This window comes from Bos javanicus, chromosome 7 (genome assembly GCF_032452875.1).
Source record: "Bos javanicus breed banteng chromosome 7, ARS-OSU_banteng_1.0, whole genome shotgun sequence".
Lineage (NCBI taxonomy): Eukaryota > Metazoa > Chordata > Mammalia > Artiodactyla > Bovidae > Bos > Bos javanicus.
In genome coordinates this window covers 33,990,965-34,010,353 of record NC_083874.1, presented here as the reverse complement: position 1 = coordinate 34,010,353, position 19,389 = coordinate 33,990,965, and the positions used below count along the sequence as shown (strand labels likewise).

At 36.4% G+C, this 19,389-nt stretch overlaps 1 protein-coding gene across 2 annotated transcripts in view; it reads left to right on the top strand.

Moving 5' to 3' along the window:
• HSD17B4 (hydroxysteroid 17-beta dehydrogenase 4) overlaps nt 1-19,389 on the top strand; it is a 134,279-nt gene that overhangs the window by 42,169 nt on the left and 72,721 nt on the right. For both annotated transcript variants that reach the window (XM_061422987.1, XM_061422988.1), the window contains exons 9-14: nt 354-445; nt 3,240-3,264; nt 4,754-4,882; nt 10,997-11,100; nt 12,505-12,741; nt 15,407-15,458. In XM_061422987.1, coding sequence (XP_061278971.1) covers nt 354-445; nt 3,240-3,264; nt 4,754-4,882; nt 10,997-11,100; nt 12,505-12,741; nt 15,407-15,458 — 639 coding nt within the window. The remainder of the gene's footprint in view (nt 1-353; nt 446-3,239; nt 3,265-4,753; nt 4,883-10,996; nt 11,101-12,504; nt 12,742-15,406; nt 15,459-19,389) is intronic.

The window sequence follows — 19,389 nt, the reverse complement described above, 5'->3', positions numbered from 1 at the left end:
GGAAAGCAAAATAGTTTTATGAATAGCTGGTATCTAAGTTCCTTATGCTGTGTATGCCTTTGCTCACCAGTCTTCACTGAGACAGCTTTAACTTGTCTTCTAAACAGAACGTTGCTGACCTTGGAAAGGTATGTCTGATGCTTTCTGTGTTAGAAACCTGAAAGTCTCCATTGGGATGAAAAGATTCTTCTATTAGATGTTAATACTAATTAGTTTTGAAAATTTTATTTTTTTTCTTATTTAAAAAGTCTCTGAATCTATAATTTATAAGTAAGGAATTTTTAGAAAGTAAAGTAATTGATGGAATATGTATATATTCTTGTTTGTAAGGATTGTTTTGCTGTTTATTTCAGACCTTGTGGAAGCCCTAAAGCCGGATTACGTGGCACCCCTGGTCCTTTGGCTTTGCCATGAGAGTTGTGAAGAAAACGGTGGCTTGTTTGAGGTATTCCGCACCTTTCTACTTTCTCCTAAAGTAATGTTTGTATAATAAAATATAAACAAAGATTCAAAAATTCATATTTTTCAATTGTTTATGCCTGTAAAAATCTATATCAGTTAATATCACTTATATGTTTTTTTAATATTATGTCTATGTCATAATTAAGGAACAAGTATGACTGATATCCTTTTTTGAGAAAGTAACAGCAACTTGTAAATTCTGCTTTTCGCTAGTTATTTTTTTCTGATGTTATTGTCAGATGAAAGATTGTGATTGGTATGATGCATTTAGTCATACAGACAATCTTATTTTTTTGATATTGAGATATTGAGTAATTTTGATATTGAGATATTGAGTAATAAAGTGAAAGGGTAGAACTGATGGTTTAAAGTCAGCCAGGTTGTATTTTGATTTCTTGCTCTGGTAATTGCTGACTCTCTGGAGTAATGTACAGATTAATCTCTCTGAGTTTAGTTTTCTTGGGGTTTTGCTGTGAGAACTGGAAATCATATTTTTAAACTCTTAGTATACATAGCATTCACCCTTTAATTTTAACTATTATATCAGTATAGCAGGAATTCAGTCTGGGTATATAGATCAGTAAACATAACTTATTAGTTGTATTGACTTTAAAAAGAAACTTCTATTTTTCCCTGTTGCAAAGCTTTATAAATGTTATAAGAATAAAAACCACACATAATCACACCATCCAGTGAGATCCAGTTTTAATTTTATAGTCAAAATCCCTTCAGATTTCTTTATGCTGCCATATATATAAATGTGTGTGTATACATATATATTTTTTGTTTGTTTGTGCCTGCAGCATATAGGATCTTAGTTCCCTAACCAGGGATTGAACCCATGCCGCCTGCATTGGGAGTGCAATGTCTTAACCACAGGCCTGCCACAAAAGTCCCTGTATTTTTGAGTCCTCATTTGAGTTTGATCTTTTTTTCTTTTCTAGCATGAGCTGTTATGTTTTAGATCATCCTCCTTTGTTTGAGTCTCTGTGGTAATATAATAATAAACCTATTGTATGTGGAAATATATGACTCCAAAACTATTTCTTGGTAGCAAAATAACCTGGCTCAGTTTGAAATTAATGATATATTAGTCGGATTTATTTGAATGAAAAGCTGTTTAGTAAGTGAAAAGCAGTCTATACAGGTCTAAGCAGAGGTGGGTACCTCCACTGTCTTAATCAGTGTCATAACTGATTGTGAATTGTGAAAATTAAAGGTGGAAGGAACTTTATGACTCTAGGTTTATAGAAGATAAGATTTAATAATATGAAGCCATGTGGAGCTCCAAATTTGGCCTGCCTGTCTTATCATCATATTAAGGGAGTTTTAAAAATCTATTTGCCTTTTATGTTTATATTTGTTATTAATTCTGTGAACAAAAATAATGTATGCTTTTTTTTAGAAAACTTCAAATATGCAGGGGAATATATAGAAGAAAATAAAATCATCCACATTACCACTATCCAGAGATTGTTCCTATTCATATTTTTATGTATGTTCTCTCCCAGTCTTTTATTAGATGTGCATTTTACATGGGTAGTCTCTTTTTTTAGATATGCATTTTACATACACACTCATCCATACACAGATAATTAGGATAATGCTGAGTGAAGTTTTATATGTTATTGCTTTATTTTACTACATCATGGACATTTTTAGCAAGGGACACTGGGTATGCAAAATTGAGTACAAAATACGTAAGAGTGGTGTGTAATATCCTGACTTAAACCTCGAATGTAAGTTGCCACTTCGTTTGCAAAGTTTTGATAAATATCTAGAATGGCAGAGATGTTTTGGGTCAATTGGAGGTATTGTTTCTTAGCACCTGAGACGAGTTTGCAGCTTGTGGCTTCACTCCCCAAGTGTGTTAAAAGATGATGTTTTTCTTGCCTGTTATCAGTGCCATGCCACTGACAGCATCAAGGCTGATTGGCCTATTAATATATATAAAGGAAAGGGTGATTAAAAGGCACACTCTTGAACCTAGAGCCACTGAGAAGTGTGTTGTTTGCTGATAATATCTTCTTCTCTTATATGCATTGGAACACTGTAGTTGTGGTGTTTGAAGATAGGACAAAAAGGTTTCCTTCCATCAGACATTTTCTTCTGAGGATTTCCTTGAATGACTTTTGGAAAAAATACCATCTTTCTGCATGGTGATTAATGTATTTGGTCATTTGCCTTATCTATATATAAAGGTGTTTCATTAAAATGACTATGTAGTTCATTAAGTCAAATGCTGGTTTTGTTTTTTGTTAACTTTTCATTTATTTATTTATTTTTATTTTTTTTCATTTATTTATTTTTATTCATTAAGTCTTTGTAGAGGGACATGTATTTCAAGTGATGCGCTGGGCACATTTGGTATTTATATTGTTTAACCTTCATGGTTACTTCATGGAGAGTGTATTATTATCCTGATTTTACACAAGTGGAATCTTGCGTATAGGGAAGTCAGATAGTTTGACCAGGATTGCACAGAAGAACTGGTATCACACCCTGCAGAGTCATGCTTACTACATATATTTCTACTGTAGGTGCTACTTAAGTTTTCTACTTTGATAGCATAAATAGTGCAGAGTCATGTGGGCCAGTGGGCTTTAGTAGATCTGTAGGTTTAGTAGATTTAGCTTTTTTAGGAGATTTAGCATTTTTTTTCATCCATTGTCATCTAGCATTCTGATACTCTTAAATAGCTGTCTGTTTTTTTTAATTTTGAAAATTCTATTAGTTCCACATTAGATGGTATAACTTTTTCCCCCTCTTTTTGGTAGGTTGGAGCAGGATGGATTGGAAAATGTAAGTGTCTTTTGATTTTTGATTTGCTGTACATTATTTCCATATTTTTAAACCTGTCTTTCCAGTTAGAGCTGTCAAATGTCTAACCATGGGATCTAGTGCACGCATAATAACTCAAACATCGTTATAGCACACACGTCTTCTAAATAAAGGAAGTTGTCCTGCACGCCTGTGGCATTTCAGGGATCTTTTCAATTTTTTTCCTGTTGGCAGTCCTTATTCAGTATGTCTTCTTCAGAGCTGGCTGTTTCTTCAGACAGCACAGTTTCTGTATTGATGTTTGTCTTTCCATGTCTCTGACACACCCCACATGGTTGTTCAGCAGAGGAGTGAGTGGAGGGAGAGCGTTTTTTGGAAAGATGGGAGAAGCTGCGTCCTAGATGGCTCAGCTGGCAGGTTCTCTACTTCTCCCATTGACTCTTTCCTTCCTTGGAGCTATTGTTCTTCAGCCCAATAGTAAATTCATCTGGCTTCAATCCTTTCTTCCCCCAGTTCTTACATGCTGTGAGCTCCAAACTGGATAATTATTTTATGGCATTTAAAAAAAAGTTGTGAACATCCCAGTATCCCAGTTCAAGTTTTCAGTTGGATGTTGGTATCGAAATTAATTGAATTATTTAATAGTCTTCCATTAGTGGATGACATTGTTACAATAGAGTATTATTAATGATCTCTCCAGTTATGAAGTAACTTATATTATTCAAACGTTTTTAAGTATCTTGTGATATCTTTAAGAAAGAAAGGTTAGGTATTGCAGTAAAAGCCATGTGTGGAACCTTATCAGTAGGAAATCTCTAGAGGCTTCTGTCATTCCCCAAGACAAATCTTCAATTGAGTCATCATCAAAATCTGACCATTATGTTTGAATAAGGTTACTAGTGATTATTTATTTCTGAGGCCTTTTAAAAAAGAAACAATGTTAAAAATCTTGGAACTTATACAGCAATGATGATTTTTGTGAATCTGGGCAATCAGGTTGACTTCCCCTGGATAGAGAGGAAGAGCAAAAGGAGGAAAAGGGAGAATTATTTGGGGCTGTCTGATACATTAATTTAATTATATGGAGTCTTTGATCTGTTATCATTTCAGTTTGCTATCCAGCAACGCTCTATTCTGTTCTGTTACCTTGAAGTGTAGTATCTAAGTGATCTGTGGTGATAAAGTCAGTCTTTTTGTGTGTTTATATACAATTTAACTTTTCTGATTCAGTAATTCATCCTACCTTTTGTAGTATCTGGCATAGTCAGAGGAGAAAGAGGTTTTTTTGCTTCGGCTTTAAATATTAAAAAAAAGAAATTTAATACTATCTTAGTGGGTTTGTTATTTTAAGAATAAAATGCCATTTAAGGCTTGTAGTAAAAGTCTTTAGAAGTTAGAATCTTTTTTCCAAATTCCATCTTTCTTGAAGTAAAAAAAAAAAATTTATCGGACTCATGAATTCTACTTTCTGTCTATGTGTTCAGCATCTCAGTTTTGTTTCTTTAACCAGTACGATGGGAGCGAAGCCTTGGAGCCCTTGTGAGACAGAGGACTCAGCCAATGACTCCTGAGGCAGTGAAGGCTAACTGGACGAAGATCTGTGATTTCGATAATGCCACCAAGCCTAAGAGTATTCAAGGTAAAGAAGTGAGTTCAGGCCTGCCAGGGGAATCAGAGGCAATAAAGCATTTTCTTCTCTTATGGAACTATCTTCTTAACTGTGCTAACTTAGATGCTCGAGTCATCCACAGTACATTTTCTGCTCCAGTAAGTATTAGAACTCTCCAATTTCAGATATGTATGTTACTCCCACTGTCGGTTTATCAATTTTCGTTTTTTTTTTTGTCCTGTTACATTTTTTTTTCAAGCCTCTTTTTATTTTTATTTATTTTAAAAATATGAGCATCCAGTGGTCTTTTTATTTATTTATAATTGTGCTGGATCTTCATTGCTTTTGCATGGGCTTTCTCTAGCTGCAGAGAGCAGGGACTGGCTACTCTTTGTTGCAGTGGCTTCTTTTGTTTCAGAGCACAGATTCTAGAGCAGGTGGGCTTCAGTAGTTGCAGCACACAGGCTCAGTAGTTGTGGCTTGGGCCCTAGAGCACAAGGGCTTCAGGAGTAGTGGCACGCGAGCTTAGTTACCCCTTTGTATGTGGAATCTTCCTGGATCAAGTATCAAACCCGTGTCACCTGCATTAGCTGGCAGATTCTTATCAGCTGTGCCACCAGGGAAGTCTAGTTTTTCCGGTTTTCTTATGATCCTAGTTTTTCAGTACATGTGTGATTGGGGGATGGTAGAAAGTGTTTACCCATTTGTGCTCAATGCATCTATTCCCCATCTGATGGTTGATTTCAGTCTTGCCATATCTAATCACATGCTCCTTATCTGACTTGATTTTTTTTTTTTTAATTTCCTCAAAAGTTTAAGTCTATTTTATTTAGGCTTAGGGCTTTTCTATCTAGTGAATAGATTTTGCTTTGTTTTAGCACTTTGTCCTGTTACTGTTTCTCTGCCTTTCTAAGATGTTCCTTACTGCTTTTATCACCTCTGCTAATCTCAGTGCTTCTTCAGAAAAACTCAAGCCCTAGATGTTCAACAAAATCTTCCCAGATATTCTGGGTTTCATGGATCTCTCTCTTAGTTGAGCTCTTCCTCTTGAGCGTCTAATCACAACTGCTTTCTGCTGCTTTTTTTTCATAAGTACGTGGTTTCTTAACTGGAGAGTTCCTTTGGAGGCAGAGACTATATCTTGTGTGTCCTTCTTTTGTATTTGGTGCTAGAGTAGTGCTGAACTCATAGAAAGCATTTAGTAAATGCTTGTTATCTTGAGTTACTGAATCATCTATGATATGCCACAGGAAATGACCAATAAAAATTATATTGTTTTTTCTAGTATAACTCATGTATGTATATAGTATATGAAATTTAAAGGGCCTGTCTGATTCATGGGGTCGCAAGGAGTTGGACACGACTGAGCGACTAATCTGATCTGATCTGATCTGATCTGAGGAAAGATCATGAATTGGAATTATTTACAGGAAAATTATTTTTCCCCCAGCATTATATTTAATATTCAATAGAAGAACATATATGAAAAATGACTAGCCTGTTATTTTTCTTTTTATCCTAATGATGCTTCCCTTTCTGCTGGTACACTTGCTGAAATTTTCATTATGCTTTTCTCAATCAGAATATGATTGTTATGTCATTAGCAGTATCATTTTCTGTATTCTTTTTTTTAGTATTTGAGGTAAATTTAATCTATGAATAGCAATCACCTATCAATGAAAATGAGGAAAAGGAAAAAGGAAGAAATATCTTAAAAACTTGTCTCTGATGTCAGAATTCCACTTTATTGCCTTAAAAGTATTAGACTAATTCTTTGTCAGTTGCTTTGTTTGCTATTATTTTCTCCCACTCTGAAGGCTGTCTTTTCACCTTGCTTATAGTTTTTTTCATTGTCAAAAGTTTTTAAGTTTAATTAGGTCCCATTTGTTTACTTTTGCTTTAATTTCCATTACTCTGGGAGGTGGGTCATAGAGGAACTTGCTGTGACTTACGTCAGAGAGTGTTTTGCCTAAATTTTCTTCTACGAGTTTTATAGTTAATCTCAAAAATATACAAACAACTCATGCAGCTCAATACTAGAAAAATAAACGACCCAATCAAAAATGGGCCAAAGAACTAAACAGACATTTCTCCAAAGAAGACATAGAGATGGCTAACAAACACATGAAAAGATGCTCAACATCACTCATTATCAGAGAAGTGCAAATCAAAACCACGAAGAGGTACCATCTCACACCAGTCAGAATGGCTGCTATCAAAAAGTCTACAAGCAATAAATGCTGGAGAGGGTGTGGAGAAAAGGGAACCCTCTTACACTGTTGGTGGGAATGCAAACTAGTACAGCCACTATGGAGAACAGTGTGGAGATTCCTTAAAAAACTGGAAATAGAACTGCCATATGACCCAGCAATCCCACTGCTGGGCATACACACTGAGGAGACCAGATTGAAAGAGACACGTGTACCCCAATGTTCATCACAGCACTGTTTACAATAGCCAGGACATGGAAGCAACCTAGATGTCCATCAGCAGATGAATGGATAAGAAAGCAGTGGTACATATACACAATGGAGTATTACTCAGCTATTAAAAAGAATGCATTTGAATCAGTTCTAATGAGGTGGATGAAACTGGAGCCTGTTATACAGAGTGAAGTAAGCCAGAAAGAAAAACACCAATACAGTATACTAACACATATATATGGAGTTTAGAAAGATGGTAATGACAACCCTATACGTGAGACAACAAAATAGACATAAGTATAAAGAAAAGACTTTTGGACTCTGTGGGAGAAGGCGAGGGTGGGATGATTTGAGATAATAGCACTGAAGTATATTACCATATGTGAAATAGATGACCAGTCCAAGTTTGGTGCATGAAACAGGGCACTCAAAGCCGGTGCACTGGGACAACCCAGAGGGGTGAGATGGGGAGGGAGGTGGGAGGGAGGTTCGGGATGGGGGACACATGTACATCCGTGGCTAATTCATGTCAATGTATGGCAAAAACCACTACGGTATTGTAAAGTAATGAGCCTCCAATTAAAATAGATAAAATAATTTTAAAAAGTATTAGACTAATATAAAGAAAAAGCTAACTAATGAATTATATACTTATAAATGAAAAGATAACCCCTAGTATTTGAAGTACAGTGAAAAAAGCCTTACATCATTTGTAAAATTGAGACTTTCCAAGCACCCATATCAGTGTTCTCATTTTACAGATGATGGAACTAAACTTCAGAAAAGTTGAGTAAGTGGGCTGCACTTTCTCAATGTTTAAGCCAAGAGTTAATTCAGGTGGTCTCTTTGTGAGTTCAGTACCATCAGTCTGTACCAAGGTTGTTGTTTACTTACGGAGTTGTGTCTGGCTCCAGAAGAGGCTCCTCTGTCCAGGGGATTTCCCAGGCAAGAATATGGAAGTGTGTTGCCATTTCCTTCTCCAGGGGATCTTCCTGACTCAGGGATCATACCTGTGTCTCCTGCCTTGGCAGGCAGGTTCTTTACTACTGTGCCACCAGTGAAGCCCTGATGCTTTCAGTTAAATGGCCTCCTATCTAGGCAGCAACCTAAATGTGGTGGTAAGAGAAGCATCAGTAGGCAAGAAACCTCTCCACTAGCTTCACCAGGAATGGCAGAAACCCCTGGTCATCTCACATTCTGTAGTCTAGGTACCATTTTTGTCTGAGTTTAGGAGGAGGCCCATGTATATAAGGTTTTTAGGAAGGTCCCAGAGCTTTTGGAATCTTAGGGCACATGTGGATGCTCCATGAGTCTCTTTTATTAACCTTTTAGATCTCAGAATAGCAGCTTCTGAACTCTCTCTGGAGTCACTGGTCATAATGGGTGGTTTTCTATGGAAGAATTTTCAGTAATATTTTCTGAGGTTACCTGTATAGAGACCTGGGAGGTAATCTTGACATTGTTGCATCCTGGAGGAGGGGTGATGGTGGGGAAGAAGGGAAATTAGTTTTCCCTCCACCAGCTTGGACTTGTACGTCTGCGGACAAGGGTCCCACTTTACAGAATTGTAAAATTGCTCAGATACTTTGCAAAACCCTGAGCCTCCTTGGAATCATAACCTGAAGAGAATGTGGAAACACCCGGTTATCTTGTCTGCTCAGTCTTTCACATTTTTTTCCTGTAATAATAGCCTGATATCATATAGTCAGTTCATGAACACAAGTGAAGTTTCTGTAGTAGGTTTGCTGGATATTACAGGCGTGATTATCTAAAGCATTGTAGTTTTTCTTAGTCACATCTGTAACAAAAGCATTTTTTTTTTTTTGTAGAAATAGCTTACATTTATTTGGATTTCACCAGGGGAACATTAGCTCTTTATGATTCTTGAAAGATGATGCTTTTGCGATCTTTATGTAATAGGTTTACCAAAGCACTCTGTCTTATTTAAATTCCAGTATCCTAAAGAGAAAATTCAGTTTGTGCATCTTTAGTTATCCTGCAGTTGAGGGACTTGAATTTCATGACTGAAGATTTTTTTCAGTACAAATGAAATATAGTTCTATATAAGAAAAATCTGGGAGTTTGTCATGTATGTCACTATTTTTTTTGGTATACCACTATTTAAATGGCAGTGTGCAATAATTGGCTAGATGTTTCATATATGCAAATATTTTTCCCATACCTTAGTGGGAGTGCTATTTTTAAATTTATTTTTAATTGGAGGGCAATTGCTTTATAATGTTGTACTGGTTTCTGCTATACAACAATGTGAATCAGCTCTAAGTATACATATATCCCCTCCTTCTTGAGCCTCTCTTCCACCTTCCCTCTCCCCTGGACCCCATCCCTCCCTGTCATCACTGAGAAGCAAGCTGAGTTCCTTGTGCTATATAGCAGCTTCCCACTAACTATCTGTTTTACACATTGCTAGTGTATGTCAGAGAAGGCAATGGCAACCCACTCCAGTACTCTTGCCTGGAAAATCCCATGGACGGAAGAGCCTGGTAGGCTGCAGTCCATGGGGTCGCAAAGAGTCAGACACGACTGAGCGACTTCACTTTCATTTTTCACTTTCATGCGTTGGAGAAGGAAATGGCAACCCACTCCAGTGTTCTTGCCTGGAGAATCCCAGGGACGGGGGAGCCTGGTGGGCTGCCATCTCTGGGGTCGCACAGAGTCGGACACGACTGAAGCAACTTAGCAGCAGCAGTGGTGTATGTAGTCAATGCTACTCTCTCATTTCATCCCCTGCCCTTCCCCTGCTGTGTCCACAAGTCCATTTTCTATGTCTACATCTCTATTCCTGTCCTGCAAATTGGTTCATCAGTACTGTTTTCCTAGATTCCATATATATGCATTAATATATGATATTTGGGCTTCCCAGGTGGCGCTAGTGGTAAAGAACCTGTCTGCCAGTGCAGGAGATGTAAGAGACGGGGGTTTGATCCCTGAGTTGGGAAGATTCCCTGGAGGAGGCCATGGCAAACCTCTTCAGTACTCTTGCTCGGAGAATCCCGTGGATTGAAAAGCCTGGTGGGCTACAGTTCATAGGGTCACAAAGTCAGACATGACTAAGCAACTTAGCACAACACATATGCTATTTACTTTTCTCTTTCTGACTTACTTTACTCTGTATAATAGGCTCTAGGTTCATCGACCTTGGAGTGATTTTTAAAAATTAATTTTTATTGGAGTATAGTTGATTTACAATGTTGTGTTAGTTTCTATTGTAGAGCAAAGTGAATCAGTTATACATGTATCCACTCTTTTTCGGATTCGTTTCCCATTTAGTCATTACGGACTGAGTAGAATTCCCTGTGCTATACAGTAGGTACTTACTAGATATGTGTTTTATGTGTAGTCGTGTATATACATCAATTACAATTTCCCAATTTATCCCTTCCCCTCTCCTCTTCTCCCTTGGTAACCATCGGTTGGTTTTCTACACCTATAACTCTGTTTAATAAGTAAGTTCATTTGTATCATTTTTTTTTAGAGTCTACATATAAGTGGTATCGCAGGTATTTGTCTTTCTCTTTCTGACTTACTTCACTCAGTATGACAATCTCTGGGTCCACCCATGTCTCTATTTAACATTATTTTGGTTCTTTTTATGGCTGAGTAATATTCCATTATATATATATACCACATCTTTATCCATCCATCGATGGATAAAAAGCATTATTATTATTATTTATTATCCTTTTTTTTTTTTTTTTAGAGTCCATTGGCAGTATAGTCGAAGCTCTAAATAAAATAAATTCAGGTGGAGAAGTTTCAGCAAATCCTACCAGCCGTGCAACATCAGCAACCACATCTGAATTTGTAAGTGGAGGAGAAAACCTAAAACTCTGCCTTCTCTAAAGATTTCTTCTTTTCTTTCCTTTTTTTCTTTCTCTATTCTTTCATGCAAAAAGTGGTTTTCCAAGCTATTAATTTATTGTTAAATAGGAAAGATAAGTGACCATAAAACTTTATAAAACATGTACTAAATATGTATAAAATTTGAATGGAATTAAGGTTAAAATATTAAATGTAACTTTTACTTACTCTTCTTTAGTGTGTCTTTTGTATTTTGGAGCATTTTGATAATCATACTTTCATCACTTTCTAACTTTTTAGAAAAGGATATTTAGTTTAGTGCTTCTTTTGAGTCGTGTCTTTTAAGAGAAAGCATTGACAGATTGTATTTTGGAAACATGTCAACATGGCTGCAAGTAAACAGTCTCCACTGTGTCAGGAAGTCTAATAGAAGTCTGGTTATAGCTCTTGTGAAGTTTACTGATTAACTATCTCTGGTGCGTCTCCTTTTTTTTTTTTTTTAATTGTGCATAAATAAGAAATAAATCATTTGACAGATTCAGTTGTGGTATTTTGTGACTCAGGGCAGATATAGTGATAAAATAAACAATCTAATTTTAACTCTGAGAATATGATCAGTTTATAAATGTGATTTTACTCTGTTGGGCCACTTTTTGGTTAAAGGCCAGATAGTAAATATTTTAGGCTAGATGGACCATATACTGTTTCTGACACATAATCTTATTTTTCTTTTGTTAGACCACTCTTAAAAGTTGTAAAAAATCATTCTTAAGTCTTGCCTGTTGTTTGTTGACTCCTGCTTAGAATGAAAGTGATCAAAAATTGGACATCATTCTTTTATAACCTAATATGCTTCATAAATTAGCTAGGCAGGTCATCACTAAGTAGAAAAATACAATATCTAGTTAGATAAAGAACAGTCCTGGGTAACAACTTAAGGTAAAAATCTAATTTTAACTCAAACCATTATGAGGGAGTCTAGTTTATAATAAGCACTAAGCAGTGTTTTGCTCATCTGTTTATACTGACTTTTATATAATAGAGTTTATAGAGCCGTTCACTATTCCTATTTATAATAAATTTATTTTTTTATAATTTTGAGTAGCTAACAATCACTGAATTAATAGGGTTTTCCATCGTCAGAGACAGGAAGGTTGAAAATGAGATATCCTATCTGTTAGTAAGAAGCAGGCAATAAGAAAGTACTTATTTGTAAATGAAGTCTTTTCCCACATGTTTTTAATTGTTTTTATTAAAAAATCAAATGTAATTAAACATATTCCATCAAATTCACTAAAATACCATTCTATTTACAAAACTAAATATGTAACAGTTAATAGTTTTGAAAAGTTAAAAGATTTGATAAGAATATCAGTGAAAAAATAATTTTCTACAATTGGTCCACAGGCTAGAGCTATTGGTCATAAATTTCCTCCATTATATTCTTCCTATGCGGAGCTGGACACTATTATGTATGCCCTTGGAGTGGGAGCATCAATCAAGGAGCCAAAAGATATGAAATTTATTTATGAAGGGAGTTCTGATTTCTCCTGTTTGCCAACCTTTGGAGTTATTCTTGCTCAGAAATCTATAATGAATGGAGGATTAGCAGAGATTCCTGGGCTTTCAATCAATTTAGCAAAGGTATGCATAATAAGAAATCTTTATTTTGTTTTTCTGTTTCTTTAAATATGATTGATAAATGTCACATTAGTGTGTGTGTGTGTGTGTGGTGCATTAATGCAATAGTATGTAGTGGTTGATTCAAGAATAAAGATTTAACCTGTCTTTTGATTTTTCTTTTTAAGAACAGAAGGGTAGGCAGTTGAAAAGGCAAGCAAAAAGAAGAAAACAACAATTATGTACAGTCCTGCAACCTTGGCATAATGTTATTAATTCTCTCTCTGTCATTAGTTGCTATTTGACCAAGAGTAAATAGCTTCTCTAAGCTTCAGTTTCCTTATGTGTAAGTTCTGTATGGTAATCATTACCTGATCATAGTGATGAAGGAGCAAGAGGAAAGAGTGTATGAAACAGAGAGAATAGGTGAAAAAGGCCCAAGGCAGGTGCATACTTAGCTTATTTTTGGAACAGCAAGGAGGTCAGTACAGCTGTAAATGAGCAAGGGAGTAGTGATAGGAGAAGAGGGCCTTGTAGTCACTTGAGAATTTCAGCTCATACTCTGATTAATATGAGAGGCCATTTGTAGTGCTTTGAACAGAGGAGTGATATGATCCGGCTATGTTCACTCACAGGCTCATTTTTGCTCCTCTGTAGAGAATAGATTATATGGGGGCCAAGCATGGAAGCAGAGAAACCAGTTTGAAGTCTATTATAGTAATTCTAGCATAAGGCTTGATGTGCATGGAAAGAAAGAGGAGTCAAGGATGAAGGTTTTTGGTCTGGTTAACTGGGATGATATATATGCATATATATCTATCTATGCTGCTGCTGCTGCTAAGTCGCTTCCGTCGTGTTTGACTCTTAGCGACCCCATGGACTGCAGCCCACCAGGCTCCTCTGTTCATGGGATTTTCCAGGCAAGAGTACTGGAGTGGGTTGCCATTGCCTTCTCCTATCTATGTATGATTTATAATTAATTATATTCAATATATTTAATATGTATGGTAGTTACATATGACATACTACTATGTATAATAAAATAGATGTGTACAGTTTAAGGTGGGGATGATCAGGAGTTGGTTTTAGTGGAGATACAAAGTGGGCAGTTGAATATATGAGTTTAGAGGTTGGGGGATGGCCCTCCTGGGATTCTTAGTGTTTAAATAAGATTTAAAGACATGAAACTAGGTGAAATCACTAGTGTATGAATATAGGTAGCAAAAATCCTGAGTTTGGAGATCCTGTGGTGAATTGAGGTTGACAAGATGAGGAGGAGTTAACAAGAGAGACTGGGAAGGAATGAGATGGAAGGAATGAATGAAAAGGAAGGAATGGGAGGAATGAGACTGGGAAGGAAAGAGAGACTGGGAAGATAGAGACTGAGTGAGGTATACCACAGGAGAATGTGGTATTTGAGAAGCAGAGTGAATAAGGTATTTCAAGAAGAAAGGAGCAAACAATTGTGAGGTTTTTGAGGTAGGATATATTTTATTTCTTGAAATAAGGTTCAGGTCATAAACCCAGTTGATAACTGTTGAATAGTAGTTAAACTGATTTCTGTGATTTTGATTGATTGGAGAACCCGTTTACTAGAGAATCATTAGTATACTGCTTCTCTGAGTCCATGAGAATCTACACTTATTTTATTATTTGATGGAGTTGGGAGGGAGGCGAGAAATAGATGCCAAGCAGTTTGGTGTTTCAGTCACTCTCCCATGGCATTTTTTGCATACAGTTCTCCTGTTTGGATAAAGTCCTTGTAAACAATTAAAGCCGATATTTCACAATTCTTCCTTGGAATTGAAAGGAATTGGACATCATGAATGGTATTCAAAATCTGTGACTGGAAATGATAGCCATCTTGGGATTTGAATCCCAGTCTTCCCAACCTTGTTTCCAGATGTGATTTTGAGGCTATCCTTCATTTGTCCTCTCATCACTATCGTCCTCCCCATTCTGTTTCCTTTCTGGGTTCTGAGGAAGACTGGGAATTAAACTGTCCCATAGCAGTGGAGTGTGGTCATTTGGATATGTGGTCAGGTTTTGTTTTTTTTTTTTTTTTTGTTTACTTGTTTTCCTGTATTATATTTTTATATTCTTGTTTTGATAAATTGAGGTTAATGTGGCTGTGAAATTACACAGGGTCTTTAGTATTTACTCTTTGTAGGTAATTTGTAAGACATAACACTAAGGGAATGTTGACATTGATAGTGCTTTTACTGTAACCATGGCTTTAATATTTATCTTTGTGTTTTGGCTGAGTCATTTGTATTTGCCAGGTATCACCTGAAATTACTAGTACTGAGCAGTTTGTTTATTTTTATTCAGTAGATATGTAGTGGATACCCAGTATGTTCCAAGCACGATGATGAGCCCTGGGAATATATTGAGTTTAGTGTCTCCATGGCAAATAATCCACGATTATCACTCAGCAAGGATTAAGAATGTCAAGAAAGAAGACAGTATGTCTTCTCTGTTCCAGAGAGCTGATAGTCTTTAAATTGGGGGACTGATGATTTCTGAATAATATAGTTAAGGAATAAGAGCCAAACTGAGATAGATAGTTTGGGGGAAGTAGTCATGTGAACAAGTGGGCAGTGAAATGCCATTTAGGATTAGCAGTATTCACAGAAGAGCCTATGGAGAAAGGAAGTCTACTGACAAAATTTTGCTTACCTTAATGTAGATTCTTCATGGGGAGCAGTACTTGGAGTTATATAAACCAATTCCCAGAGCAGGTGAGTTCTTCATCATACCATAATTTTATGTTCTGACTAACCTTCCAAACTGTGTCAATGTGTTAAACTGGCAGAGAAGTGACTAAATAAATTCTATTGTAAGTTATTTGTGTGCATGTCAACCATTAGTGTATATTGATGTTTTTTGTTTCGTCACCAGAATCATGTCTAATTCTTTGCAACCACAAGGACTTTAGCCCACCAGGCTCCTGTGTCCATGGAATTTCCCAGGCAAGAATACTGGAATGTGTTGCCCTTTCCTTCTCCAGGGGCCCTTCATGACCCAGGAACTGAACCTGCATCTCCTGCATTAGCAGGTGGATTCTCTCCTGCTGAGCCACCAGGAATCCCCACATTGATGTTAACTAGTACTTATTTTGGTTACTTAAATATCATCCTATTCAAATAGTTTTATTTAATAAATTACTTCAAAAAACTACTTAAAATCTGATCAACAACTGAAAGGAACATTTTCTTTTTATATCTTTTTTTTTTTTAATTTTAACATAGTTTTTTATTTTTTTTATTTTTAAACTTTACATAATTGTATTAGTTTTGCCAAATATCAAAATCTTAAACTTAGTGATTGTGTATAATCAGTCATGGATGTGTATAATCAGTCCCATGGATTCTTCATTCTTTTCTCAGGTATTTGTGTTGGTACTGATTTTCGTAAAGCAAAGAATGTTAAAAGATACAGGATGTTTTGTAATTAACTTTTTCATATTTTCTTTTAGAGTAAGTAAAATCAAGTTTGTCTTAATAGTCAGTTTATTTTTCTCAGTTATATCTTACTTGTTCAGTAGAGCTTCTCATTTTTTCACTTTAATTTGATGTATTTGTTTTGTGTTGCTGCTCTGATGTCAGAATATTTATATGCTGACCGCATAAGGTGGTGAAACACAAAAAAAGTCTATCATTTCATATTATGTAATGTAGAGGTTAGCAAGTAACTAGAATTGTACTTTAATTTTTTTCTAAATCTTATTATTTTATTTTGGAGAAGGAAATGGCAACCTGCTCCAGTATTCTTGCCTGTAGAATCCCATGGACAGAGGAGTCTGGTGGACTATAGTCCACGGGGTTGCACAGAGTCGAACGTGACTTAGCTACTAAACAACTTTATTTTATTAAAAATTATAAGATTCTAATTGCTTAAGGCCAAATAGTTCTATTTCATTGTTAGTGTTACTTGTTTCTGGTTGTTCTTGTAGTCTTCTCTGTTTTTTTTTCCTTTTAATTTTCTTCCTTTGTGATTTTGTACTTTTCTTTTGCTTGTGTTCCTTTCTCTTTTGTTTTTGGGTATCTGTTGTAGGTTTTTGATTTGCAGTTACCATGGAATTCATATATGTTGATCTATAACTATATTTGTTTTAAACTAGTCCTTTTTCAGACACATTCTAAAAGAGCTACATTTTTTACTCCCTTCCTCCACACTTTGTGTTTTTGATGTAATAGTTTACATCTTCATGTTTATCTCTACTTATTGTTGTAGTCATACTTGATTTTACAGGTTTTTGTTTCTTAATCTTTGTACTAGCTTATTTAAATATTTGAGCTTCTGTCTTTCCTTTATATTTCCTATATATTTGCTAAATATTTCCTATATATTTGCTAAATATTTCCTAAATATTCCTATATTTCCTTTGTATTTCCTATATATTTGCCTTTACTAGTGGGATTTTTCCTTTTCTATACTTAATTCTTGTTATATCCTTTCCTTTTCTATTTAGAGAAGACCCTTCAACATTTATTTTAGGGTTGGTTTAGTATTGATGAACTCTTAATTTTTGCTTATCCAGAAAGTTTTTTATATCTCCTTCAATTCTGAAGGATAATCTTGCTGAGAAGAGTAGCCTAGGTTGTAGGTTTCCCTTTTGGCACTGTAAATATATCATGCCACTCCTTTCTGGCCTGCAAAGTTTCTGCAGAAAAATCAGCTGATGGCCTTATGAGGATTCTTTTGTATATGACCCTCTCTTTTTCTTTTTGCTACCTTTGGAATTCTCTCTTTAGCTTTTTCCATTTTAATTATGGTATGTCTTGGTGTGGGTCTGTTTGGATTTATCTTCTTTAGGATCTTCTGTGCTTCCTGTACCTGGACGTCTGTTTCCTTCTTCAGGCTTGGGAAGTTTTCAGCCAAATTTCATCAAATAAATTTTTACTCTGTTCTTCTTCTGGGACCCCTCTAATGGAATGTTGGTGTGCATGATATTACCCAAAGATCCCTTAAAATGTTCTCTGCTTTTTACTTTTCACTGTTCTGATTGAGTGAGTTCCAATATTCTATCTTCTAGATCACGTACGTGTTTTTCTGTATCACCTCAGTTTAGTTCCCTTCAGTCGCTCAGTTGTGTCCAACTCTTTGCGACCCGAGGGACTGCAGCACGCCAGGCCTCCCTGTCCATCACCAACTCCCAGAGCTTGCCCAGACTCATGTCCATCAAGTCTGTGATGTCATCCAACCATCTCATCCTCTGTCGTCCCCTTCTCCTCCTGCCTTCAATCTTTCCCAGCATCAGGGTCTCTTCCAATGAATCAGTTCTTTGCATGAGGTGGCCAAAGTATTGGAGTTTCAGCATCAGTCCTTCCAGTGAATATTCAGGACTGATTTCCTTTAAGATGGACTGATTGGATCTCCTTGCAGTCCAAGGGACTTTCAAGAGTCTTCTCCAACACCACAGTTCAAAAGCATCAATTCTTTGGTGCTCAGCTTTCTTTCTAGTCCAACTCTCACATCCATACATGACCACTGGAAGAATCATAGCTTTGACTAGATGGACCTTTTGTTGGCAAAGTGATGTCTCTGCTTTTTAGTATGGTGTCTAGGTTTGTCATAGCTTTTCTTCCAAGGAGTAAGTATCTTTTAATTTCATGGCTGTACTTACCATTTGCAGTGATTTTGGAGACCAAAAAAATAAAATCTGTCTTGTTTCCATTGTTTCCCCATTTATTTGCCATGAAGTGATGGGACCAGATGCCATGATCTTAGTTTTCTACATGTTAAGTTTTAAGCCAACTTTTTCAGTCTCCTCTTTCACTTTTATCAAGAGGCTCTTTAGTTCTTCGCTTTCTGCCATAAGGGTGGTGTGCTGTTAATTCCTTTTAGTGCATTTTTCTTTTCAGTTAGTCTATTCTTCAGCTCTGATTGGTTCTTTTTAAAAATTTCTAGTTCCTTGTTAAAACTCCCATTATATTTGTTTATTCTTGTTCCTAATTCAGTTAACATTCTTATTATTCCTGCTTTGAATTTTTTATCTGGTAAATTATTTATTTCTGTTTTGTTTGTTGTTTTTTTCAGGAATTTTCTCTTGCTCTTTCAATTGAAACAGACTCCTCTGTATTTTCATTTTGCTTATCTATTTCTTTTTCTGTTGAAATTAGGTGAAACAATTACTTATGATTTTTCTTTTGTGGGTATGCCCCTATACAGTCTGCAGGTGCCCAGTGGCTTTGATGGGAGAGCTGGATTTGATGTGAGCACAACTTAGGTCTTTCTTCAGGGTGTGCTGACAGATATCACCTTTGTAGGGGGTGGGGCTGGAGATGGAAGAGTAGAGTCGGATGTTAGGTGGTGCTTCGCCTTAGCTTAGTTGCTGTCCGCCCTCTACCCCCATAGGGGTAGGGGCAGATCTCTAATTGCTGGAGCAGAAGCCCTGAGGGTTGGGTCTGAGCTGGTTCAGTTCCCTTTAAGTGTGTGCTCTTCCCACTTCAAGCACTGACATCCTTGCCCCAGAGAGGTTCAGTAGAGGAGCAGGAGCAGCTGGTATGGGTATTTCAGTGAGGGTTGGGGCAAGGGCTTTGTTGGCCTGGCCACCATCAGAGATCTGGGCCCCCTGTGCAGTCACCAGTAATGGCTGCCCCCTCCCTGTTCAGATGCCACTTAGGGTTTGGATGTCCATAGCATCCTATAGCTGAGCCTTTTCCTTGA